Source organism: Mizuhopecten yessoensis, unplaced genomic scaffold (genome assembly GCF_002113885.1).
Source record: "Mizuhopecten yessoensis strain PY_sf001 unplaced genomic scaffold, ASM211388v2 scaffold8853, whole genome shotgun sequence".
NCBI classification, from domain to species: Eukaryota; Metazoa; Mollusca; class Bivalvia; order Pectinida; family Pectinidae; genus Mizuhopecten; species Mizuhopecten yessoensis.
The window spans coordinates 21,677-48,969 of record NW_018407755.1 but is presented as its reverse complement, the minus strand read 5'-3'; the positions used below and the strand labels follow the sequence as shown (position 1 = coordinate 48,969).

The window sequence follows — 27,293 nt, the reverse complement described above, 5'->3', positions numbered from 1 at the left end:
TGACCTTGAAGGCAGGTCAGTGTCAATTATATATTCGGGGATACTTTGTAGAACTCCTTTTTAGCATGCTACATATATGTACAACATATATGTAGCTAAATTAGCACCCTATATCGTTTTGCTATTCAAATTAGTCATTTTAATGTAAATATGCCACTTAAGTTTTAAGAAAATTTAATGCAGTATTCCATCCTGTGTACCAACTGCCCCAATATTTGTTATTGGAAATGTCTGAATGAAAAGTTAACACGTGCGGACGATGGTTCACTAGCACTAACCACAGGGACTTGGAAATTTGTTTTAGGGGTGTGGCACTTTACCAAATGATCTGGTCAGGATTGTATTTATGTAATTAACTAACTCAAGAGAAAATTGAATAATGTAAAAATATGAAAATTATTAAAAAGTAAAAGCAAAAATATTTTCAATCTCGCTGTCCCTCATTATTTTCCTGTACAATTCATACGCGCAGCTACAATTTCCGGATGGTCGTAAGCGACCCCGTAAATATCAACACAGAATGGCCTAAGGGACTGGACTGTTTTTTTCGAATTCTTGTTTTCTGCTTGAGTTGGTCTGCTTTGATTAGGGACAGTGGAGATGAGACCTGTGCGGACAGTTTTCTATGGAGGGACTGCAGGATGTGTCCTTCTGTGTTGGTATTTCTGTAAGTAATAATATCTAAGATAATTCGGAAACTGAGAAGTTAACAAATTTGATTACATTTGGAGGTAGCGTCATAGCGACGTGTCGCTGCTATGAACAATGATCTCTCGGGATAGGAGGATCGTAGTGTTATTCAGGACAGGGTGTTATTAAAAGATTTTTTTTTTATATAAAAATGGACGATTGTAAAGAACAAAATGGGACAACAACAAAAATATCCTTGAATTACAAATGCAAATGTGACCCTGCATATTTCAATTTCAAAAGTATTTTATTAACAATACATGTATAATACAAACATATAAGTTAACATTAAAGAAGATATTATAACAGTATTGACAAAAAAATAAGACAACAGGCTTTGCCTATATCAGTCTTCTTCTATTTCCGGTAGCTATGTACAATGCTTAAATATATAAAATGTTGTAATTCGTTTTCCTCTCACACACATGCACACCCACACCAGCTTATGTCTATAATACTCGTTATTTAAGGGACAAAACTTGCCTGAATAATAATAATAACAATACATGAATATTCATTTGTCTAGCACGTATAAGCAATGAAACGTTTTGATGATTTAATGTAAGAGTCAACATTTATAAGAATAGTTTTATTTAATTCCCTCTGTACACCACATACACAGGAAGCATCATCAATCAGATGGTGTTGTAACTTAGCAAAGTTAAGATCACTTTTGAAATTTCTTAGCTGACATAAAATGATGTTAAGTTTCCTCGGAACAGTTAATAAAAGTTTCTGAGACAGATGTATCAAAGTTTTTTTTAAGTTTCTTTTTAAAAGATGAAATTGAGATGGAGTCTCGTACAGTGCTATCAAGTGCATTCCATTTTACCATTGTAGAAGGGAAGAAGCTATTCATATAAGTAGTAGTTCTTGTCTGTGGTATATTAAAGAATCTGTTATTTCTGAAGGTATAGTTATTATTTACATTTAGAAATGGTTGAATGATATTATTGAGATAAGTTGGAGTGTAATTATTAAGAACCTTATACATTAATGTTTGTTTATGATTTTGTCTTCGTGTCACACAGTGTAATGTTTTAAGTTGTGTTTCAGTATACAGAATGTGATGAGATGTACCTCGTCTGAGGCCTGCAGTAATTAAACGCATAGCTTCTAGTTGAACTAATTCTAAAATATCTGATTCAGAATTGGTACAATTATCCCATACTATATCAGAATATTCTAGCACAGGTCTTATATATGAGACATATAATGTTTTTAATGTATTCCTATCAACTGCAGTTTTTAAAATTCTAAGAATACTTAGTCTAGAGTTCGCTTTTTTATAAATGCATATCCTCAGGACCTACCAAAAGCTGGATAATAATTATAACATGGAAACAATTGAGATCCCAACCCTATACTATATCCATCTATATAACAATTGCTCTATGCATGCAGAGTATAGGGCTGCAACGATGTATCAAATTCAGGCATGGGGTAATGTCTAATGGTAATTAATTGCAATTAATTACATTTTGTTAAGGAATTAGATGTAATGTGTAATTGAGGATTTTTTTAATTACATGTAAGGGTAATTTAATTAATTACATTGAAAAATGTATGTAATGCCCAATTAATTTTAATTACTTTAATGTTGAATGTTGAAGTGTGTGTACCTTTATACATTTTAATCAAATAGAAAGTTTCCAAAGTAAATCTTCATTATGTAAGGACACAGGTAATAAGAGGTTATACCAGTAATGATCCTAATCCCCTATTCCTGGCTTAGCTATTGTCCTCCTTCCCAGAGATAAGTGGTAACTTGTGATTTTAATAACAAAAGAATGCCACACAAGATTTTCAAGATTTTTTATTACGCTCTGACACACAAAGTGTGTAACAAGAGGTCAAACAAAATAACATCAATCAAAATAAAACATGACAGAGAGAGTAGATTACACATGGACAGATTCAGCAATATTTCATCGATAGATTCAGCATTATTTCATAGACAGATTCAGCAATATTTCATAGATAGATTCAGCAATATTTCATAGATAGATTCAGCAATATTTCATAGATAGATTCAGCATTATTTCATAGATTCAGCAATATTTCATAGATAGATTCAGCAATATTTCATAGATAGATTCAGCAATATTTCACATTGTTTGATGTACATATGTATCAGATGTATTGTTACAAAGTAACAGTAAGGTTATACTTGACAGATTCAACATTATTTTCTTACATGTGAAACAGTAAGTTTACACATAATTATTTCATACATGTGAAACAGTAAGATTACACATCCTCATTTCATACATGTGAAACAGTAGTATTATACAAGGACAGATTTAGCATTATTTCACACATGTAGATTACATGTGAACAGATTCAGCATTAGTTCACACGAGTGAGAGTAGATTACACATGAACAGATTCCGCATTAGTTCATGCATGTGACACAGAAGAATATATATGACCAGATTTATCAGCATTAGTCATATATGTATTGGATACTCAATTTTCACAGCAAATTATCTTCACTGCCATAATCATAATGCAAAGTATAGTATTTTTGACATACTGATTTATTTCAATTGTTATTTTTTTATAATTATTTGCAGTTTTACAAGAAATGTACTAACCCTTTTGATTAATTGTTTGTTACATATTGTGAACATTCCTTTCATTTTATCAACATTTGGATTGGTGTAATAATATTTTGGAATAAATTTTTCCCTAATCTGGCGTATGGATTCTTGTTGACATTTAAACAAATAATGAAATTCATCTCCTGTTTCATTTCTATTACAAAAAGTACATTCTCTTTCCTCTCGAGGAATTCCCATCCAACGGCCAGTTTCCAGGGGCAGCGGAAAGTTTGACGAGCGAAATTTGCAAAACACAACACGATCCCTCTTGTTTAATTGAGTTAAGTAATTTTCAAAACCAAAATTAGATTTAAATAATAGATAATTTTGTCCTCTACTACTTTTTTCGATATCGGCATACCACTTTTGAATAAACTGGTCATTAAGCGTTTGTGTTATAATATGTTTAAGTTTTTGTCGTTCTAGAGTAGTCACTTTTTGAGATGTCCAGATATATGTCAACCCTAGATCATTTAGTGTAGTTTTGATAAAATTTAGCCACTTCGAGTGAAATGCGCCCGTTTCGTGCATTGCATGTATAATATTATATAACTGACTCGATACTTTACCATTTTCTGTTATTAGTTTGTGCCAAAATAAAATCATTCTATTTTTAATAGTATTTTCTAAAGGAAAACGTCCCGATTCTCCATATACCATATAATTAGGCGTAGATTTCCTTAAATTGAGAACTTTTTTTATAAATTTCAAATGTATCGTTTCCAAGAGGGTAATATTTTCGAATCCCCATATCTCTGACGCGTATAACAGTATAGGCAATATTAATGTATCAAAAAGTTCAAACTGTAGGTCTACTGGTAAATTGATATTTCTGATTTTCCTATATAAAGCAAATAATGCTTTCTGGGCTTGTTCAGCTAGTTTCTTTTTCGCCTTACCAAAGTTTCCAGTATAGTTAAACAATAACCCAAGGTACGGATAAGAATCTACAATTTCAATTTCCTCTCCGCAAAGCATAAATGTACTATTGATTTTCGATTTTCGTTTTGAAAAGACAACTATTTTAGATTTATTTGTATTAACATGTAATTTCCATATTTTACAATAATCGCCGAAGACATCTAAAGCTTTCTGTAGACCCTCGGGCGATTCTGCCAGTACAACAGTGTCATCCGCATATAACAAAATAAACAATTTTAGGTACATTCCAATACAATTTTGACTAAGATTATCAATATCTTTGAGACATTTCACCTCATTATTAGACAGGAACTCCTCTAGATCATTCAAGTAGATCGAAAATAAAAATGGCGATAAATTTTCCCCTTGTTTTAAACCGATATTGCTCGTGAAGAACTGAGTCTGCTCGTTTCCATTTTTTACACATGACTTATAATTAGTATCAGTATATAAGTTATAGATTACATTTAGTATTTTGCCATTAATATTGCTTCTCAGCATTTTTCCCCAAAGTCCAACCCTCCACACTGTATCAAAGGCTTTTTTAAAGTCAATGAATGAACAATATAACTTTTTATTATATAGGAGAAATACATTGATATTAGTGTTTGCATTACAAATATATTTTCTGTAGTAGAATAACCTTTCCTAAAGCCAGCTTGGCTTTCATGAATAAGATTTATTGGATCAGATAATTGATTCAATCTATCATTTAGTGTAGATGTAAAAAGTTTTCCCAAACACGATACTAAAGTTATTGCTCTATATAGTTATCAAGGTCATTAATGTCGCCCTTGTTTTTGTATATTGGTTTAATTAGCCCCACAGTCCATGACTTAGGTATTATACCAGTATCCAATATTGTATTAAATAATTTGACATAGATATTTATAAAAGGCTCTAAAGAATATCTTATATGTTCATTCAGGATCTCATCGTTTCCACATGCTTTATTATTACTAAGATGTTTAACAGATTTCCTTATCTCTGTCTCAGTTATTGGACCATTTAAAACATGGTCATACATATTTTCATCTAATGTAGGTAACTGAAATTCTTCCACATCACTGTTATCAGTATTAAGATTTTTAAAATAATTGAAAATTTCATCTATTTTTTTATCTACTTTGATATTTTTCCTCGTACAATCTATTTTGTTCAAGATATCCCAAAACTTTTTAGGATCACTTTTTGAGGTTTTTCTTATTTCTCCCTCCATTTTATCTTGGAAGTTTATATAACATTTTTTCATAGTAATACGATATTCTTTACCTTTCCTTTTCAACCTTTTCCTATTCAAATTATTTTTTATCATTTTATAGTTATGCTTAGCGATATTAAACTCGCGTCTTTTCTTGGCACATTCATGTGAAAACCATTGTTTAGTGTTTTTGTCATTATTACAAGGCGTGTATACATTCTTTTTAACACCAAAAACGGATTTACAAGTATCAGAGAAAATATTTCTTATTTCATGTACAACATCATCCATCTCAGATTGGTTTGATATATCATTTATCGTTTGCAGTAAAACTGCCAGTCTAACAGTTTCATTTCCTTCAATATGGTTTGAAAATTCTTGCCTTTTGTTTGGCTTCCATTTTACAAAATCGTTGCATTCCATGGTCACTTTAGGGGGTTATTTAGGGGAGTAGCTATCATTACAAGTGCAATTAAATTCTAAGCGACAATGTACATCAGAGAGCAGTGGATCAAATTCTTTCACTTCAAAATCTTCAATAATATTAAATAATTCTGATGAGACAATCAAATAATCTACTAAACTGACATCGTTACATGTTTTTTTTACCAATATGACGATCTTTTCCAACTCTTCCACAATGAGTACTTGTATTACAACAGGGTAGACCATCCAGAACATTCTATCTGTGTAAGGGTGAACTTATAGTGAACAGTATACTAACACTGAATTGCACCTTCACTTGAAAACTTGAACAACCACATTTGAGCCATTTTTTAATTCCCAAACACACAACAGGGTATTTCAAGGCAAGATGGATTTCTTCAGTTTTCTGCCAGTAACCCCAAGGAAAAGACACCAATCTGGGTTGGCACCAAAGGAAGTAGAGAAATATCTCGAAAACCTTTGTATTGTTTTTCAAGTTTTATTCAAACTTTGGGCCATTGGCCCATTAGTATACAATACATATTTGTATATATATATTGACATGGAGGATGACCCTTTGCCACCTTGGCAAACAAACTGTCCAATACCCTGTTCTGTTAAAACTTGCTATCAAGTATTTGAGACTATCCGATCATCTTCAGCTTCACTCGAAAGACTATTCAGTTTAGCCGGGAAGATATTCCGCTCAGACAGATGCCGTCTAAATGAGGAAACTTTTGAACATCTGATGATGATAAAATGCAATATGCATGTTTACATATGTAGTGTAAGCTGTCTAAGCAGAACATCTTCCCAGAGTTGAGTACATGTACATACCATACCAGTGCATACATACATTTTGTACATTAATTTATAGTTATGTAAATTCCCTGTGTGAAACACAAACAACACATATGTGAGCCAACCCAGATTGATGAGCTTGATTTGAAATAAATCATGATGAACCCGAGGGGACACATCTCGTTCACGAGGAAGCTTATAAAGGCACAAATGGGGAAACTTGTAAGTGGTGCCGCAAGCCTGATATTTCTAGAACTTGTCTGTCAACCATTGATTATAAATAATATGGGAGTTTTCCTTTCCATGGTAGTGAGTCCTAACTGCAGACAACTGCTAATTGTTGGTGATGTTTTTCTATGAATAAATCATAGCTTTTGTTGGAGTGATTTCATAAATATGTACACAAATGTTTGTGTAGCTGGTGGGGACAATTTGTCATTTGGGTTTGTGTCGTACATTGTACACCGGTAATAGGGAAGACAATAATTTGGTGACGCTGAAAAGGTTGCTGAGACTAGTGAATAAAATAGCAACATTAATGTAGTAACACTATATAAAAGTGACATTCTTATCCTACCAACACCAAATAATGGGCTGTTCAAATTGCCTTTCATCTTGTGCATGTAGTTTCCTCTTGGTCTTAATCAAGCTGTGCCTGTATTAGACTTTGAGATTGATTAGAAAAACAAGATGGCAGCAAGGTGGCCATCTTGGTTTGTGACAGTTGAAGATTGTTATCATTATTTCATGGACATTTCAAGTCATTTAGGGCCAAACAACATTAAAATAGACATTCATAATTATATAAATTAAAAAGGTACGGATCAAACTTAATCTACAAAATCTATATATAACAATTGAATTGGTTCTGGATAGATCTATTGAAGTTCCTATCTAGAATCCTGTTTATTGCTCTAAATCATCTTGATCAAGGTATGACTATGAGATTGTGTTTTGGGCTATCATCAATATACCTGCTTTCATCATGCTAAGAGTATGTAGTTACATGTTCAATGCCAAGTACATGTCCAAGGCTAATGTAAGTATGGGGGCAGGCTATGTGTCAAACTCACTGAAGTTGTTTTCAAATTGCAGCTCATAGCTTTAACCCTTTCACCCCTATGTAATTTTAGTAGACTCTACTATGCATGCATTGATATGGATGAGTCCATTATGGTCTACAGTGGTGAAAGGGTGACAACTGATCAAACAGAAGTGGCATACATTAATTTATTAAGAAATCTTAAATATGTACCAAATGCACCCTATGTATATACCATGTATACATATATGAGTTTTAATAATATGTTGCAATTTCAAGAAGCTAAAATGCATATGTCATAAATCGGCTTCCGGAGTCATTATGAATAATAATTTAGATTGATTTTATGCCACTGTTGCAAATATATCTATTGCAACAAAATTACATTTCAGAATCACATGCTGTAAGTTTAACTTGCTGTTTCTGGAGGGCATGAAAAATTGAAACCTTACTAGAAAACTTTCCTTAGATCTATTTCAACGGCGTGATGATTGTCCTTTTCCATTTTTTAAGGAGACACTTTTATTCATTTAGATTTGTTTTCCATTTTCGAAACAAATTGGAAAATGCTTCAGCAGTAACGATCATCAAATTATCATGATAACATCCTTAATTGATGAAGATAATAACAATCCTGTAAAAAAGTTGCTAACTTTCTTGGGTGTTCTCCTAAAAAAACTGCACATATATCGACCTCACTCTCAAAAATGCGATTCAGGGCCTTAATGGGCCTCCTGTTTCGACAATTCAGCGGAGTGTATGAGTTAATTACTTTCTAAGGGCTCATGATCATGATCAATATCCCAGTAAACTGTAGCTTAATAATTCATTAGTTTGAAGTGTAATTTGTTACAGTCCTGCTTCAGGGACTTTTTGTGTGTTTGCGTCCTCGCAACAGTCAGAGTCATATAAGGACAGGGCCTAATCAAGTACTTAAAACGTATAATTACATGTGGTTCCCGCAGAGTAATCGTTTAAATTATTAGTTCCCTATCGGTACAAGTATGGGTATATACGCACTATATAGCTTGCAACTCTCCAATACTCTTGTTACTTTCCTAGGATCGATATATATCTTGTATCCGCTATCATCTACAGTACCCATAATACAAAATTGTATGTACAGTTGCCGAATTTTGTTTGTTTGTGCCTTTTGATCATGAGAAGCTGAGTGTTTCTTACAACATGTGTTTTGGTATAATATAAGGATTATGGGGAAAAAATAGTTTGAGAATGAGTTCTATCTTAAGTGGTCTAAGGTCCCTAGGCCGGTGTGTGGAATCTTAGAAAATGTCCTGTATATATATGCATTGTATGTGTAAATGTACATACTTTATAATGTGTAGCTGAAAAAGTGTGAAAACTGCAGTTATATTTAAACTATTGAAGAAGACCTCTGTATTCTGACAAGCAGTTACAGATTGTAGCAGGATCTCACATGACAGGGTGTCAGATAACACAGGTTTTACGTATACTAGCGTTGGGAAGAGGTTGAAATTTTGCGATCGATCATTGATTAATTTTGACTAGTCGATGCTTGATTAATAATCTTTTTTAAGGCATATATATATATTGTGAACTCCAAACTGCTGTGAGTTAATTACTTACCCAAACAAAAACTAATATAATGTATTTCTGAATCTGTAATCAACTCATTCACCCCTGAAGACACATTTAAATTTGGACTCTTCCAATTCAAAGGTTGGAAAAGTTCATTATGGAATTTAAGGGGTGAATGAGTTAATAGTCCTAACATGATCAGTCCTGATGCCAATATATACAGCTGCTGGAAATAAATACCAGGGCCCGTATTCAAGAAACCATTCTCGTGCAGAAGTCTGGAGTCTATGCTCAAACTAACTACCTTTAAATTCAAGAAGAAGTCAAGTGTAAACAAAGAAAATGATATATGGCTCTAAATTATTTAAAGTTCTTCCAAATCAATGACAAAATGTGAAATTTTATCAATTAATCACCAGAACAAAAATTTGGGCTTGAGCACAGGATCAGATTTTGATCGTGAGAATGGTTTCATGAATATGGGCCCAAGAAAATTCTGCTGCTTAACTCTTGTTAGTATGTAGCAAGGATATAGGCTTGAAATCATGATTTACTCCACTGATACCTCCATCATATCAACACACAATTATTCCGACTAAACTGAATCATGAACTCTGTAGTCAATTTATCAGTTTAATGGCTTAATTGACCAATAGACGACAAAGTCAATTAATCCAAACACCACTAGGTTTCACTGAGTTGTATTTAGAAAATTTTGTAATTGAAAGTAAACTATTTTTCAGATGTGTATTTGAATGACCTTCCTCCGACTCAAAAGACACGCCTGACCCCTCATCTACTTTACCGAGGGGAGGACGTTCAGTCATCACCACTCGAAAATGACTCAAGGGGAGGGACACCACTACACCCACCAGCCTCCAGAAACCAGGCGATTCAGTTCACACCGACTGGGATCCCGCGAAACAGGAAAGTGCAGGCCCCACCGGTCCTGAGGGGTGGATATGTGGCTGTGGAGGGCAGACTAAAGGAATATTGTAACCCTCCTTCTAGTGACCTGAGGGCAAGCGAGGAAGGTATGAAATNAACCAATCAGATGAGAGCTTACGCATTTCTGTAAGTGATGATGTAATGATTTCGGAACACACTTGCTATGATAAAAGACCGAGAGGTGTCAAATGAGCATCGAAAATGGCGGCGCCCATGACACCACGCCGTGTCTATCTACAAGACAACGTTTGTACAATTTGTGGATTTTGCTTTGAAATAAGAGAGACTTCCTCTTCTGGTGATGTTGTCGTTAAAAAGTTTAACAACCTGAAACTACAATTAACCAATGACAGGCTTTGCAATATTCAAACTATCACTGGACCAGACGAAAAAGTGGAGATGTAAAGCGATGTGAAGATATAATTTTAATTAGATTGGTATGAAATATATTAATGTCAGAAATGAATGATTTTAAAAACTTGACTACTGTGACGGTCATGCAAGAATTTGTTGCAAATTTTTCTTGAAACATAGCCATTCTCATCTTCACTAGCCAAAGGTTACGATCAGGTACAATCTGAAGCAGTCATAATATATGATCCCTATGGAAAAAAATAATTGCACAGTTTATTTGTTTGGAATTTAACGTACATGTACTTGCATCAGTTAAGGTGATTTGAAGACGTGGTGTGCCTAAGGAGAAACAATTAAAAAGAAAATGTATGGAAGAGAAAAAAGAAACGAAATATGTCCCAAGTGGTGTCGTCAGCTGTGAATTTTGGTTTTTCAATATCCCTTGAGCAATAGACATAGAATTTGAAGCAAGCCCCAAAACTAAATAGGGGTCCCAGATTTACAAAGCAGGTCTATTCTTTTTCTGAACCTGTATGGGTAATTTATTGCACACAACCTTAAGCTTGATACAGCTAGAGTCATAGCCTGTATAAAACCGTCAAAACAAGATGTTACTATTTTTCTACCAATGAAAAAGAAAACGATATTCTGTCATTTCCATGTGAGTAACATAGAGCTGTTCAGGGTAAGAAAGAGATGTACAGAATTTCTATCCTACACCAAATTTCACGTGACGTAACGTCACAATGGCTCAACGAGGACCTGATTAATGTAATCATGCTACGGCGAGAAAAATGAAAATATTTCATAGGAAAGTTTAAAACAATAATCAATTTTAATTCAATTTTGTAATTTTGTGTTAATGAACCATTAACTCATTCACCCCTGAAAACACATTTGAACTCTTCCAATTCAAAGGTTGGAATAGTTCATTATGAAATTTCAGGTGTGAATGAGTTACGCTAATAATGCTTTTAACAACTTTGACCTGGGATAACCTCAGCAGTAAATGTGATTATAGACACATTTGTAAATATTGTCATTTAAAAAAAGTTGAAGCAAACCAGAAAACATTCAGTCTAGTTTCTACAGTTAATTGATACATACAGATTTATTTTCTTTAACTTTTCATTCCATAGACCTTTACCTTGGTATTGTCGCCCTTAACCTCAACCTTAGCTAAGGGAGGTAACTGCTTCAAATACTGTACATACTCTTCTCAACAACATTCTTACAGAGTAAGGGGAGGTAACTGTTACAAATACTGTACATACTCTCCTTAACGATCTCAGAGCTAAGGGAAGTAACTGTTTTCAAATACACTGTACCGTATATATTTTTCTCATCAACAATCGAACAGAGCTAGTGGAGGTAACTTACCAATACTGTGCATATTGGTATACCCTGTTTAGCTAGATACTTTTATGTACTTTCAATTTCATAACTAATCCTTTTCTGTGTTCTTTTTTTCTCCAGGAAACGTGGGAGACGAATTCCAGTTGAAATCTGTTCACGTGATTATTCGTCATGGTGACCGATCCCCAATACACAGCATCATTAATCATCCAAACAGCAAACTGTCATGCAAGTTTGACTCCAGATTCCTGATGAAAGACCGAATACTCACTAGCTATCTGAATAAATTACAGAAAACTGAAACAAACTTCCATCCAAAAAGTGATTTTAGAAACTGGGAACTATATCCGAAAAAAGATTTTTGTGACGGAGCTCAACTGACCCCTTTAGGGGCCCTTCAGCATTTGAAAATAGGACAATTTCTTCAGGAAAAATATTTTACGAATTTGTTTAAAGGTAATTTTTCCTATAATGATATACACATCAAGAGTACAGAATATTCCAGAACTTTCCAGAGTGCGGTTGCACTATTGTACGGATTCCTACCTGATTTTGATTTGCAGAAAATCCAAATGCATCTGTCACCGGATGTGCTGTTCTGTTCCTCTGAAGTCACCAAGCTTACTTGTCGATGTCCCTTAGCCCAGTTTTTTAAACTAAAGGCTAACGGTTTGGCAGGAAGTCATAATCGAAACGATTCTGAACATCAAAATTTAAAACAGCAAATAGCAGACATTTATAAAATTCAACCTGGTCAGGTGCCGTGGCTTGAAGCTGTCGTGGATATTGCGATGGCACACATTTGCCATCAGGTGTCACTGCCTTGCAATGAAAGAAACGAGTGTATTGATAAAAATATAATCAACAAAATGTGGAATATCGTAGATTCAGATGGTGTGAAATTTAAATCAAGAAGTGAACTATACTTGAAATTTGCTCATTTAGCGTTACATCCGTTATTGACAGAAATTTTAATGCGAATGAAAGATAATGTGCTTTTGAAAGATAATCGTAAATTTGTATTATATTCAGGGCATGATATATCGTTATCACCATTAATTACTCTTTTAGGGCTTCATTTGGATGGGAAATGGCCTCCTTATGCCTCAAGGGTTGTGTTTGAACTTTATACAAAAAGAGCTAGTAGATTTCCAGTTCAGGCTTTTATTCGTGTATTATACAATGGTAAAGATAGAACAAAAGATTTGATATTTTGTAGAAAATTGCATCATGGATTATGTCGATTACATCATTTTAAAGAATTTATTGATAATCATTTAAAAGTATATGATATTCATGATTTTAATACTCAATGTTTACACATTACTGATGGTATATAGAATAAATTTATTCGATAAAATTGTTTCAGGACTTCTATTTTTATTTTCCTTTAGTGTAAGTTAAACTATATTATTACCATTGTCGCTGATGTAAAATATTTGCTTAAGGATCCCAAGACGACTGCCATAAACCTGTATTTAACTCATTCACCCCTACACATCTGAACTAGACTTACCCAGTCATTGATTGGTAAGGTGCAAATGTGACTTTAGGGGTCGATGAGTTAAGAATTGGAAACTGTTTTTTTCTAGCATTACTTTACCTTTAATAAATCATTCCTGAAAAGAAAACCATACCTTGCAGGACATTTGTGAGAAATAATCTAAAAATGAATTAAACAAAATAAAAACCAACAACATGCAGTTATCTGAGTGTAAAAAGCACCACAGGGCTCATCCCCCTGGAATATGTCAAAGCAAAATTGAAGGCACGCTGCTCGCTATTTGATTGGTGTCAGGTAAATAAACCTGACTAATGGCTGGGCTGATACTTGTCCTTTGAAGATTACAGCAGAGTGATGCCCGACTTCAAAGCCAGTAAGTTTTACTGTTACACGAACGCAAGATTCTTGTAATGTACATCACTATTTGTCTCATCCACCAGGTGCTACATGTACTAACTAAGCCTTCAATTTTGCTATGACATATTCCAGGGGTGCAGAGAGCGAACGTGAGCGTAACCCCTGGATATCGAGGACGTACAGGGCTAGACCAGGATTTGAACCCCTAACTTTACACTGCTACACTATATATTGCTTAAGCGTCCTGGTCCAGTTGTCCTACAGTTACCCAAACAGAAGTTAAGGGGAGGTTACTACTACATATAGGAAATTCTCACAGTACAGTGGGACACGGAAATTAAAACCTTTTCAGAAGAAATATTTAATTAAATTAACATGTTAAGTAAATGAAAAAGTTGCAGGGCATGAACTGTGAACCTTTACATTACAAAACCTATACTTTACGAATATTGTCACTCAGGAATTTTATAAGCATATCATCAAATTAACTCATTCAACCCTAACGCTTCATAATGAACTATTCCAACCTTTGAATTGGAAGAGTTCAAATGTGTCTTCAGGGGTGACCAGGGGAAGTTACTCTTAGCTGTAAAAACTCCTTTCGGTTGCTCCATCCTCTCTATAAAGAGAACAAATCACTCAAAGTACAAAAAAAAGCTCCTGAGTGGAACTCTTCTTTGTAGTTAATATTGATGCAGTGCTACCCTTTACCTTCAAGAGTATGAAAGGATGAAGGGAATTCCAAAGATTTTAAGGCTACTCTGTTCAAAGTTTAATTTTTTACAGAGTTCGAAGCCTGGTTTACTGCTAGACCGGGGAAAATGGTTTTGTGTTGTCTGCCCCAGTGTATTTGTTAGCGTTTATGTATTCCTGCTTTTACTAAACATGGCGACAGCGTCGTGTATTTCAATATTTCAAAATGAGTCTGTGTTTCAGAGAAGCACTTACTCCAGGCAAAACTCTTACTATACCGGTGTAACAGCCATTTCTTTCCCCCCTGCTGATACCTTCCCCGGGGAAAGAATCAGCTAGCTGATCCCTCCCCCGGGGAAAGAATCAGCTCGCTGATACCTTCCCCGGGGAAAGAATCCACTAACTGATTTCTTCCCCCGGGGAAAGAAAAAACTATCTTGTGGGTGAAAGAATCAGCTAGCTGATTCTTTCCCCCACAAGATAGTTTTTTCTTTCCCCGGGGGAAGAAATCAGCCAGTGGATTCTTTCCCCGGGGGAAGAAATCAGCTAGTGGATTCTTTCCCCGGGGAAAGAAACTAGCAAGCTGATTATTTCCCCCCGGGGGAAAATAACTAGCCAATTTTTCCCTTCCAGTGAAAATAACTAGCTTATTTTTTTCCGTCTCTCTTTTTTTTATATTAATTTTATGGAAGGAGCAAACTACTAGCATGCAGATTTTCCTCCTGATATTGATTTTTTTAAGGAGGGGGAACTACTGGCTGGTTGGTTCTCTACCCCCTTGGCATTGATTTGTGGGTGGATGGGGGAGGGAACTATTTACCCCCTTTCTGTATAAGCAATTAGGGGGGAAACTATTGGCTAGCTGATTCTCCCCCCCCTCTCTGTATAAGTAACTAAGGGGGAAACTATTGGCTAGCTGATTTTTCCCCCCTCTCTGTATTAGTAACTAAGGGGGAAACTATTGGCTAGCTGATTCTTTCCTCCCTCTCTGTATAAGTAACTAAGGGGGAAACTATTGGCTAGCTGATTCTTTCCCCCGTCTCTGTATTAGTAACTAGGGGGGAAATTATTGGCTAGCTGATTCTTTCCCCCTCTCTATTAGTAACTCAGGGGGAAACTATAAGCTTGCTGATTCTTTCCTCCCTCTCTGTATTAGTAACTAGGGGGAAACCATTGGCTAGCTGATTCTTTCCCCCCCTCACTGTATTAGTAACTAAGAGGGGAACTATTAGCTAGCTGATTCTTCCCCCCTCTCTGTTCGTAACTAAGGGGGAAACTATAAGCTAGCTGATTCTTTCCCCCCCTCTCTGTATTAGTAGCTAGGGGGAAACTATTGGCTATCTGATTCTTTCCCCTCTCTCTGTATTAGTAACTAGGGGGAAATTATTGGCTAGCTGATTCTTTCCCCCTCTCTATTAGTAACTCAGGGGGAAACTATAAGCTTGCTGATTCTTTCCTCCCTCTCTGTATTAGTAACTAGGGGGAACTATTGGCTAGCTGATTCTTTTCCCCCTCTCTGTATTAGTAACTAAGAGGGGAACTATTGTCTAGCTGATTCTTTCCCCCCTCTCTGTATTAGTAACTAGGGGGAAATTATTGGCTAGCTGATTCTTTTCCCCCTCTCTGTATTAGTAACTTAGGGGGAAACTATTGGCTAGTTAATTCTTTCCCCATCTCTGTCTGAGTAACTAAGGGGGAAACTATTGGCTAGCTGATTCTTTCCCCCCTCTCTGTATTAGTAACTTAGGGGTAAACTATTGGCTAGTTAATTCTTTCCCCATCTCTGTATGAGTAACTAAGGGGGAAACTATTGGCTATCTGATTCTTTCCCCCCTCTCTGTATAAGCAATTAGGGAGGAAACTATTGGCTAGCTGATTCTATCCCCCCTATCTGTTTAAGCAATTAGGGAGGAAACTATTAGCTCGCTGATTCTATCCCCCCCTCTCTGTATAAGCAATTAGGGGGGGGGAACTTTTGGCTAGCTGATTCTTTTCCCCCTCTCTGTATTAGTGACTAAGGGGGAAACTATTGTCTAGCTGATTCTTTCCCCCCTCTCTGTATTAGTAACTAGGGGGGAAACTATTGGCTAGCTGAGTCTTTCCCCCTCTCTATTAGTAACTAGGGGGGAAACTATTGGCTAGATGATTCTTTCCCCATCTCTATTAGTGACTAAGGGGGAAACTATTGGCTAGCTGATTCTTTCCCCCCTCTCTGTATTAGTAACTTGGGGGGAAACTATTGGCTAGCTGATTCTTCCCCCCCTCTCTGTATTAGTAACTTAGGGGGAAACTATTGGCTAGCTGATTTTTTCCCCCCTCTCTGTATTAGTAACTTAGGGGGAAACTATTGGCTAGCTTATTCTTTCCCCCCTCTCTGTATTAGTAACCAGGGGGAAACTATTCGCTATCTGATTCTTTCCCCCCTCTCTGTATTAGTAACCAGGGGGAAACTAATGGCTGATTTTGAATCTCTCCTCTGTATACATTTGTCAATAGAGGGAAAACTATTGGCTTGCTGGGGGTTATTCTTCCTAGAAATGTGTTACTCAACAATTGATGAGTATAGGAACAATTATTGAGTATAGTATAGGAACAATTGTTGAGTATAGTATACGAACAATTGTTGAGTATAGGTCATTTTGGATCATTTTGTGTTTCCTTTTGGTTGATTCACTTAATGTAATATACACTTGAATCTTCAAATTCAGTTTGTTCAAAGTCATCTTTACAAGTATGTTATCATTTGAGAAGTGTATTATGGACTAGATGGCTCTTATTTGCCAAGTGATATAATGATCTGCTACATGTGATTTCTTTTTTGCAATCTTAAAAGACCACAGGGAGATAATTTACCAATGCATTTTTGGAATCAATTGATTAATTTATTTGTGCATCCATGAATTACTGAACAATGAAAAATAAGTTTTAAGAATGAAATAATCACTTTGAATTTCAACCATGTTTTGAATAAATTATCTCCCATATGACTCAAAACAAACTCAAATACATATATTTGTTTTTTATGAATCTTTAATGAATGCAATATAATATGTTTCTAATCGAAAGTATAAAGACACTAACTCATATTCAAATAAACAAAGAAATTCTGATTGATTGTATAAATACGTTGCTCATTTTACAATATTTTCACATTCAATACTATTGACCTGTCTATATAATTGTTGATTTTTTCCGTATGCAGAATAATAGATGCGTGGGTATTTTACATAGTCTTTCTCATGCATTTGACAATCAGAACTGTATGGATTTGAATGACCTTCCTTGAGTTACTCCTACATATTTCTTATAAATAATAATAATACAACAACAGGATATAATTAACAGAGATATCTATAATATCTACATGCCTACTAAAAATCTTATCCATCTTCTATACAGTTCAGTATGTATATATTCCAACATGTCCTTAAATAACACCATTCCATACCACTGATCAGTTGACACCAATATATATTACATATGTTAGCATTTCATGTACAATAGAGCAATAAATATAAATGATAAGATAGCTAGATCAAACATGTGTAATGAGGTCTAACAGGCTCTACTTCTGTTCTTCATGCATAAAAATTAAAGCGTTACAAAAATAGTTATGGTTATAAATTACAAAAATTCAATAAATAACATTTCTTTTCGTACTATTAACATGGACATTAACAAAGTGTTTATATACAATAAAATAATTTAACACTATGTTAAATAGCTATACTACAACTTGATATAGATGAAACTTCAGGTCATAAAAGCTGGCAGTGGTAATTAAAAAATAAAAAAAAGATGTTCAGAGTTGAAGACTTATTTGGACATTATTCAAATAAATAAGGGTCTGATTGGACCTATTGGAACTATACCTTTTAAGGAAAGCCATATTTAATAAGCATATGTGCATCATTCTGACTACTTTTTGGGAAATAATGAAATAATTATATTTCTGCCACATATATATATATGCAAGTGTTCTTTCTAACAACTCAAAACAACATTGAAATGTTCATTTGTCAGATTGTTAAGGCATACTTTGATTTGATGTCCAGAGACAGTGAAGCTGGATATCTAAGCCAGTTATATTTGGTCACACCCCTACAATCTGTTCCACTTTTCGAAAAAACACATATGTCAGTGTTAAGGAGAGAAGCTGCACCCAAAATTTCAGCATCTGTTGCCCACACAGAGTTTGAATCCATATTACTTTCTTCCAAGTAATGCTCCACATTTGTGTCCAAATACTGACTTAGTTTTTTTGAAGTTTTTGAGCTGCGCATGTGGGCAACAATACTGTCCCTGCATCTTCCATGTCCTTCCTCTGACCCCGATAACGCATATCTTACTGCACGGAACAAACAGTTACCATCTCCTCGGATGGTACGCACTTGTGATGGCTTTCCTGCTAAGTCAGTCATTTCCATATGTTGGCTGCTTTGAAAACTGAATGTTCATTCTCTTGCACAATTTGTGACTTACGGAAGCTGGAGGTGGTCTAAAGTTGCACTCTGCTGGTGTTTCTTTTGTGATGCTAACAATTTCTTTGGCTTCCTTCCTTTGTGTTTTAGTCTTGGAAGCTTTTCTTTTCTGTATTGGTGTCTTAGCTGGTGTCCTTGAAACTTTTCTGTTCTGAAACGGTGTCTTAGCTTGTGTCCTGGAAACTTTTTTTGTTGTAAAGTAACACAAAATATCAGGGTGATATTTTATCACGGTCGTAATTGTGCCCTGCCTTTTTAATGTTTTGACCTTCTTCTATGAAAAGACTGAATGAAATATTTTCAATCAAAACAGTTAAACCCTGCAGGGAAGGGCCCAAATGAGGTCATATATTGCATGAATTGTATCAACTTTTCAGCATGAATCAATAAGAATTTAACCAAATTTGGCAACAATTTCTTTACCAAATAGGCAGTAAAATAAACTTAACAAGTGGCTCCCTTCTCTTAACAAGAATGTCTGGGTCATTTCCATGAAAAGAAGTCACAGCTCACAACATATTATTTAATAGAAGTTTTTTAGTAGAATGAATACAGTACATATACTTGACAACTCTCTCGATTTTTGAGGGAGACTCCCAATCTTTTACCCTAAAATTGAGCATTTTCAACCAGTGAATTTGCTAAACTATTCCTATATTCTAACATCTAAAGTTTGTAAGTAAGGACCATGGGGACCCTTCATGTGAAATTTAAGAGCAATCCTCCCAGTACTTTCCTATAAATAGCACTAACAAACTCTTATATTCAAGATGGCGTCTGTCGGCCATATTGGTTTTTCGACCAGTCCCAAAAAAATGATATACATAACAAGGGACCATGGGGAACATTCTTGTGAAATTTGAGAAAGACCCCTCCAGTAATTTCTGAGAAATAGCGCTAACAAGCTTTAACTCCTACAATTCGAGATGGCGTCTGTCGGCCATCTTGATTTTGGACAGAATGACGGACGGACGATGGACGCAAGGTGATTTGAATAGCCCACCACGGATGAAAGGTCATTAAGTCGAATAGACTTAGGAGACCTTCATCTCAGCATGCAACTTGTCAAATAGCGAAACCTTAATTATTACACATTGGGTCAATATCATCCACATGAACAAACTTTATATCTCATCATCTGAGCATGTTACTGAAAAAATATCACCACCCTATGCTTTTTAGCTCACCTGCCCAAAGTCTTGAGCTTCCTTGGTCCAAGGGGACTCAATTTTGTATAAACGGTGTGTGTGGCTCCCCTTGGGGCAAAGGGATGGGGCCAAATAGGGGAAATAGAGGTAAACTTTTTAAGGTAGTTCATCCTTGTTTGGTCTGGAGCATCCTTAGGCCAAGGGGTCTGAATTTTGTATCAACAGTTGGTGTGGCCCCCTGGAGGGAGATGAACAGGGCCCAATAGGTAAAACCTTTAAAATCCTTCTTCTACCATAGGGAATCGGGGATTTCATCCTAATTTGGTCTGGAGGATCATTGGGACAAGGGCGCTCAATGTTTTATCAATAGTGGGTGTGGCCCACCTAGGGGCAGATGAACTGGGTTGAATAGGGAAAATAGAGGTAAAACCGCTAGAACAAATTTCATCACCATAGGCCTATTTGTTCTTGAGAAGCAGTTGTTTAAAGTAAGAATTTGACGCAAGATGACGGTGTTGGAGGACAGCAGGAGAAAAACCACCGACCTACGGTCAGTACCTGGTGACTGCCCCACATGGGCCTTGAACCCACGAACCAGTGGTGGAGGGTTAGTGGTAGCCAAATAGCATTCTTGCATGTTACTAGCCAAATAGTATCACCCTGGACAATTTGGTTATTCAGATTTTTTTTAGCTTACCTACTTAAAGGATTCATCCATCAACTTTTCCTTTAAAACGCTACTTGTCCTGAACTGCTAAGTGTATTGTCGGCCAAAAGGCATTCAATATTGCATAAACAGGGGGTAAGGCCCCCCTGGGGCAGGGGGGCGGGCCCAATAGGGAAAGTTGAGGTAAATTTCATAATGCTTAAAGCGACTTCTTCTCTGGAACAAAGTTATGAATAACAACCATATTTTGCTAGGAAAATTCTATGGTAGTTGAGGAATCATACCAGTTGAAGGGCTGACCTCTGGGTCTGAGGGGTGGGACATAAATTTAACTATGACATTTTCAAGATCCCAAACCTATAACCCTGTATACAATTGCAGGGCATCAAGAGATGAATATGATCATGATGAAATAATTTATCTTTTGGTCTGGCTTCACCTCTAGAGACTTGTTTTCTGAGTCATTACTTTAAAACAGTTGAGATCCCACCCCATAACCATATATACCATTGCTGATCATTAAAAGAAGAACCGAAAGGGCCAAGTGAGCTTATAATGAAATGCAGAGTAACACTATAACTCATCACTATACTATACCTGTCAGTCCTGTATACCACTATTAGTTATCACTATACAATATATGTCAGTCCTGTATCACACTATTAGTTATCACTATACAATATATGTCAGTCCTGTATCACACTATAACTCATCACTATACTATATCTGTCAGTCCTGTATAACACTATTAGTTATCGCTATACTATATCTGTCAGTCCTGTATCACACTATAACTCATCGCTATACTATATCTGTCAGTCCTGTATAACACCATAACTCATCACATTACTATATCTGTCAGTCCTGTATCACACTATTAGTTATCACATTACTATACCTGTCAGTCCTGTATCACACTATAACTCATCGCTATACTATATCTGTCAGTCCTGTATCACACTATAACTCATCGCTATACTATATCTGTCAGTCCTGTATCACACTATAACTCATCACTATACTATATCTGTCAGTCCTGTATCACACTATAACTCATCACTATACTATATCTGTCAGTCCTGTATCACACTATAACTCATCACTATACTATATCTGTCAGTCCTGTATCACACTATAACTCATCACTATACTATATCTGTCAGTCCTGTATCACACTATAACTCATCACTATACTATATCTGTCAGTCCTGTATCACACTATAACTCATCACTATACTATATCTGTCAGTCCTGTATCACACTATAACTCATCACTATACTATATCTGTCAGTCCTGTATCACACTATAACTCATCACTATACTATATCTGTCAGTCCTGTATCACACTATAACTCATCACTATACTATATCTGTCAGTCCTGTATCACACTATAACTCATCACTATACTATATCTGTCAGTCCTGTATCACACTATAACTCATCACTATACTATATCTGTCAGTCCTGTATCACACTATAACTCATCACTATACTATATCTGTCAGTCCTGTATCACACTATAACTCATCACTATACTATATCTGTCAGTCCTGTATCACACTATAACTCATCACTATACTATATCTGTCAGTCCTGTATCACACTATAACTCATCACTATACTATATCTGTCAGTCCTGTATCACACTATAACTCATCACTATACTATATCTGTCAGTCCTGTATCACACTATAACTCATCACTATACTATATCTGTCAGTCCTGTATCACACTATAACTCATCACTATACTATATCTGTCAGTCCTGTATCACACTATAACTCATCACTATACTATATCTGTCAGTCCTGTATCACACTATAACTCATCACTATACTATATCTGTCAGTCCTGTATCACACTATAACTCATCACTATACTATATCTGTCAGTCCTGTATCACACTATAACTCATCACTATACTATATCTGTCAGTCCTGTATCACACTATAACTCATCACTATACTATATCTGTCAGTCCTGTATCACACTATAACTCATCACTATACTATATCTGTCAGTCCTGTATCACACTATAACTCATCACTATACTATATCTGTCAGTCCTGTATCACACTATAACTCATCACTATACTATATCTGTCAGTCCTGTATCACACTATAACTCATCACTATACTATATCTGTCAGTCCTGTATCACACTATAACTCATCACTATACTATATCTGTCAGTCCTGTATCACACTATAACTCATCACTATACTATATCTGTCAGTCCTGTATCACACTATTAGTTATCACTATACAATATATGTCAGTCCTGTATCACACTATTAGTTATCACATTACTATACCTGTCAGTCCTGTATCACACTATAACTCATCACTATACTATATTTGTCAGTCCTGTATCACACTATTAGTGCACGAACAACGGACACATAGAGTGATTTGAATAGCCCACCATCTGGAATGATCAACTAATTCAGTGCCCACATCCAAGTTCACAGGGGTAAAATAACCTTTAAATGATTTCTACTGAAAAACTAAAATTNAACTAAAAGGCCCAGGGTGATGTATTTTGGCCAGTAACCTGCTATGATAATGGTTATTCGGTTATACGGATGATATTTAACCATATTCAAGTTTAAAAGGGTCAAATGTCTTCAAATTTAATATTAGGTCAGTAATATGCTTAAATCAGGGCTATAAATTTCAATAAATGACCTTACCCCATATTCAAAGTAACAGGGGTCAAATGTGTGGGATTAGGGATGGATCAGTAAAATATGTTCAATTCTTCCAACAATTAAGATTCACAATGATACATCAAAGGCGTAGAGAAATGATATCTTCCAAAAATGACCCAAAAACTTCATTGTCTATTTTAACAGCTAAAAGTGTTTCTTATACTCTTTTGTTAAATACATGTAAGAACATATCATATCCAACAGGATGCATGGAAACATCAAAATAAATTTCCAGGTGAGCTATCATGGCCCCTTGGCTTCTTGTTTAGCATTTTGCATATTGTCATGCAATTCTTATACAATTATTTTGCCATATAGTGGCAAATTACATATGGCATTACAAGATTTAAGAACCTAAGTTAATGTACATGAACATTGTACATTTAGGATTTCCATAATGGTACTAGGTAATAGCATCTGTAAGGAAAATGAAAGCATAAAAGAATTCAAGTATCCAACATTGAATAGATGAAGGTTGAATGAAGCCCCTTTGGGAGCAGAGGGACACAGTCCAGTATGGAAAATGTAGGAAAACCGTCTTATGCTTTGAGTAGGGGTAAAGGGATTTTAACATCAATTGATTTGGAGCTTTCTTTGGGGATTGAAACAATTCAATTTACATTGTATAGACGGAAGATGTCAATTCCCTAAGAATAGATGGGTTGGAAAGTATATATATGCACAGATAAAATAATTTGAACCTATTTGAGTATTTTTTGTTGAAAGAGACATCATCAAGGATGATATGGCTATTCTGGGGCATAGGGGTGGGGCCCAAAAGGAAAATATAGGTTTTTCTTGATTATAATTGAATTTGACCTAAATGATCCCTTGGTTTTTTGTATTATTGATAGTTTTTGAAGGAAGAAGATCGAGTGATTCTTGCGAAGCATTTGTAAATTATCTTCAGAAAATAAGTGTGTTAAAATACCTTATTTCATTAGTGATTCTTAATTATCAGATTGAGAAGCTACAAATTTGTTACTTTTTGAGATTAATTGAACATATATTCATTTATGAAAACAATAGGTTGACCAGTTCTATTTTGAATGGGGAAAGGCGTACAGTGATGCAAAATTAATATTCAAGTTTAATCAATGTGTTCCTGAAATTCATCTTTTTGTTTCATATGAAAGCAAAAACATCAAAGCAGGTGAACTTCTAAGACCCTAGTCTTTTTGTTTAGTTATCGATTCAAGATACATTTGATACAAATTTATAAACTGTGAAGTTTGTAGCCTATATACAATACTGTTTATGCGTTGGTGCATGCTCATATATACACACTTATGTGAAAACAGAGGCAAACCACTTCTTAAGATAATAGTGGCATCCTTTTTGTATCGTTTTGCTCAAAAAAATCTACGAGCTATTTATCACTGATTGTTGAGTGAATAAGAAAATGGAAAACACTTAAAAAATATTATAAGATTATTTTATACTTAAAATTTCAAAATGTACATTTTACTTATCAATGGAGAAGATGATAATACAGCCAAACTTAAGTAAATCAGATTCCTTTAAATTCCTTCTCTGTCAGTATGAGTACAGGATATACGTAGAGATTTCAATTAACAATCTCTGTTGTATGGATTAAGGATCCTTTGGCCAAGATGACTAAATTTTGTACAAAAAAGATAGCTATAAGGCTATATTTATATTTCAAAGACTGATCTTTCAGTACAAGTAAATATAATTTGATTATTTTTTTAAATAAGAAACCCTTGGACCAAGGATACTAAATTTATTCTAACTTTACTAAAGTCTTCATTTTATTTTCACAATATTTCTCATTATGTTTATATATATTTTTATATTTTGCTCATAAAGTACATCTCTACTGTACATGTAAAGACCAGGAAAACTGTTTAGAACCCTCTTTTGAGGTAGAGAAAAACAGAAAAGAAAAAAAAGGGGAACAAAATAACAGACTCAGAAATTCTTAACCATAATCTGTCGCAAAGAAGCTGTATTTGCTGTAATAATGTTTTAGTTATAAACTTGATAATTATATATATATGGTCCTGATCATGATAGTCAGTTAATTTTTGGTTATTTAAACAAAATCTAGACAATATTTAAAATAAAAAGTGTCAGTTAAACACAAGTGCAATATTTAGGAATATAATAAAGATTAATTTAAAACACGGGGAAAAAGTATCATTTATAAAGACTCAAAATATGGTAGAATTATATTGTTTACCTATGGAACCATGTGAAATAAATTACAAAATAGATTGCCATGTAAACAAAAAACTATATTTGACATTTTTTGTTAAATATATTGTATAAATAATAAAAAAAAACTTAAACTGGTGAATACATCTGTATTTAGTACAACTGTAAGTTTAAATTATATTTTATAAATTAAAAAAATATATAACTTTAACTGGTGGATATATATGTATTTGGTACAACTGTAAGTTTGAATTATATTTTATAAATTAAAAAAAATGTTATAACTTAAACTGGTGAATATATACGTATTTAGTATAATTGTAAGTTTAAATATTTTTTTATAAATTAAAAAAATGTTATAACTTAAACTGGTGAATATATACGTATTTAGTATAATTGTAAGGGTCTTCACTGTTATCTAAATGTACATTTCTTTACTCACATAATTAAACCACTAATTATGAATAATTACCTGAGTGTAGGCTGGTCAAAACAGCTTGTACTTCGTTGTGTCTCAGGACCTTCTTGTCTTCTTTGTACAGGGTACCATCTCTGCACTGGAATCCCTTAGCTTTGATGCGAATTCTTCTTTTTTCAGCTTTCTTCTTCGTTGGATCTTTGATGGTAGTTACATAGACAGGATAGTCTGATTTACTGAGGTAAAGAACTAGTTCATTGTAGGAGTCATCTTCCATGGTTGTTCAAGTTGTAGTGATGTTGTCCGTATCAATGTAAATGATGATATGGACAGAGACATACAGAATAGTACTATTTCCAGTCGTGAAACATGTCAAGGTTTGAAGCCATACCAACTAAACAATTGGCCAGTATACAGGCCTAAACAGAAGGTCCAGACTTGTTGGCTATGCTACCTTTATAAAAACAAAAGACCACTACATGATTCAGGAAAGTCTTATGTCAGGTGTAGTTATATATAATTATATTTAATTACATGTATAAGCCCATATTGACACATTAATTTTTATCAATGCTTGTAAAGGTCTGGTGATCTTGAAGGGCAACTGTTTTTTTGTAACACACTGTTATTTCAATTGTAATTTGGGTGTCACTTAAATTTTCACTTGATGTGAACATCTGTATCTCTTGCCCGAGAGATATCTGAAAGGTATCATGTAGGTATCATGTAATTAGTAAAATAAAATATAGATGCATTAGAATAAAAAGTTGAATATTTTTTAGTTTATTTCTACATTTTATTTATAACAGATTCAATACATAGTTTCCCCCATCAAGGTTTTATTTATGATAAGTATATATATGCCAGCAATGATAGAAACTACCAGGTTGGCTAGGACTAAACAAAGACACATGACACACAGACAAACAGCTATGAACAATTTAGTGTGCAACTGTCATATATTGATTATTATTTACATTTATGTATTTATCAGATTCTTTTAATAAGCATTTCTCTAATTTATCTTCCTTTCAACATTGAGAAAATATTCACCAATTTAGGACTATTTTCTAACTCCTGATTGTTTTAAATGCAGACGTCAGTCTTGTATATATACAATCTAACAATAAGGTATCCATTCTAAAGGTGATACAGGTGGGGGTTGGGAGCTTTTATGATAAAGCCAATATTTTCTCCATTTGAAGAAATACTGAGGGAGCCCCGCAAAACAA

The 27,293-nt window shown here is 34.7% G+C and overlaps 2 protein-coding genes across 2 annotated transcripts in view; both read left to right on the top strand.

Annotated features, from left to right (window-relative positions):
• Nucleotides 1-521: 521 nt before the first annotated feature.
• LOC110456824 (2-phosphoxylose phosphatase 1-like) lies at nt 522-13,254 on the top strand. Its single transcript, XM_021507816.1, has 3 exons — nt 522-667; nt 9,988-10,278; nt 12,023-13,254. The coding sequence occupies exons 1-3, from the start codon at nt 601-603 to the stop codon at nt 13,240-13,242; spliced, it is 1,578 nt and encodes a 525-aa protein (XP_021363491.1). The 5' UTR covers nt 522-600; the 3' UTR covers nt 13,243-13,254.
• Nucleotides 13,255-20,591: 7,337 nt separating this feature from the next.
• Nucleotides 20,592-27,293, top strand: part of LOC110456825 (putative inactive carboxylesterase 4) — a gene marked incomplete at its 3' end in the record, with an annotated part of 19,962 nt that continues 13,260 nt past the window's right edge. The window contains exon 1 of the mRNA XM_021507817.1: nt 20,592-20,635. Within this exon, the coding sequence (XP_021363492.1) occupies nt 20,592-20,635 (44 nt within the window). The remainder of the gene's footprint in view (nt 20,636-27,293) is intronic.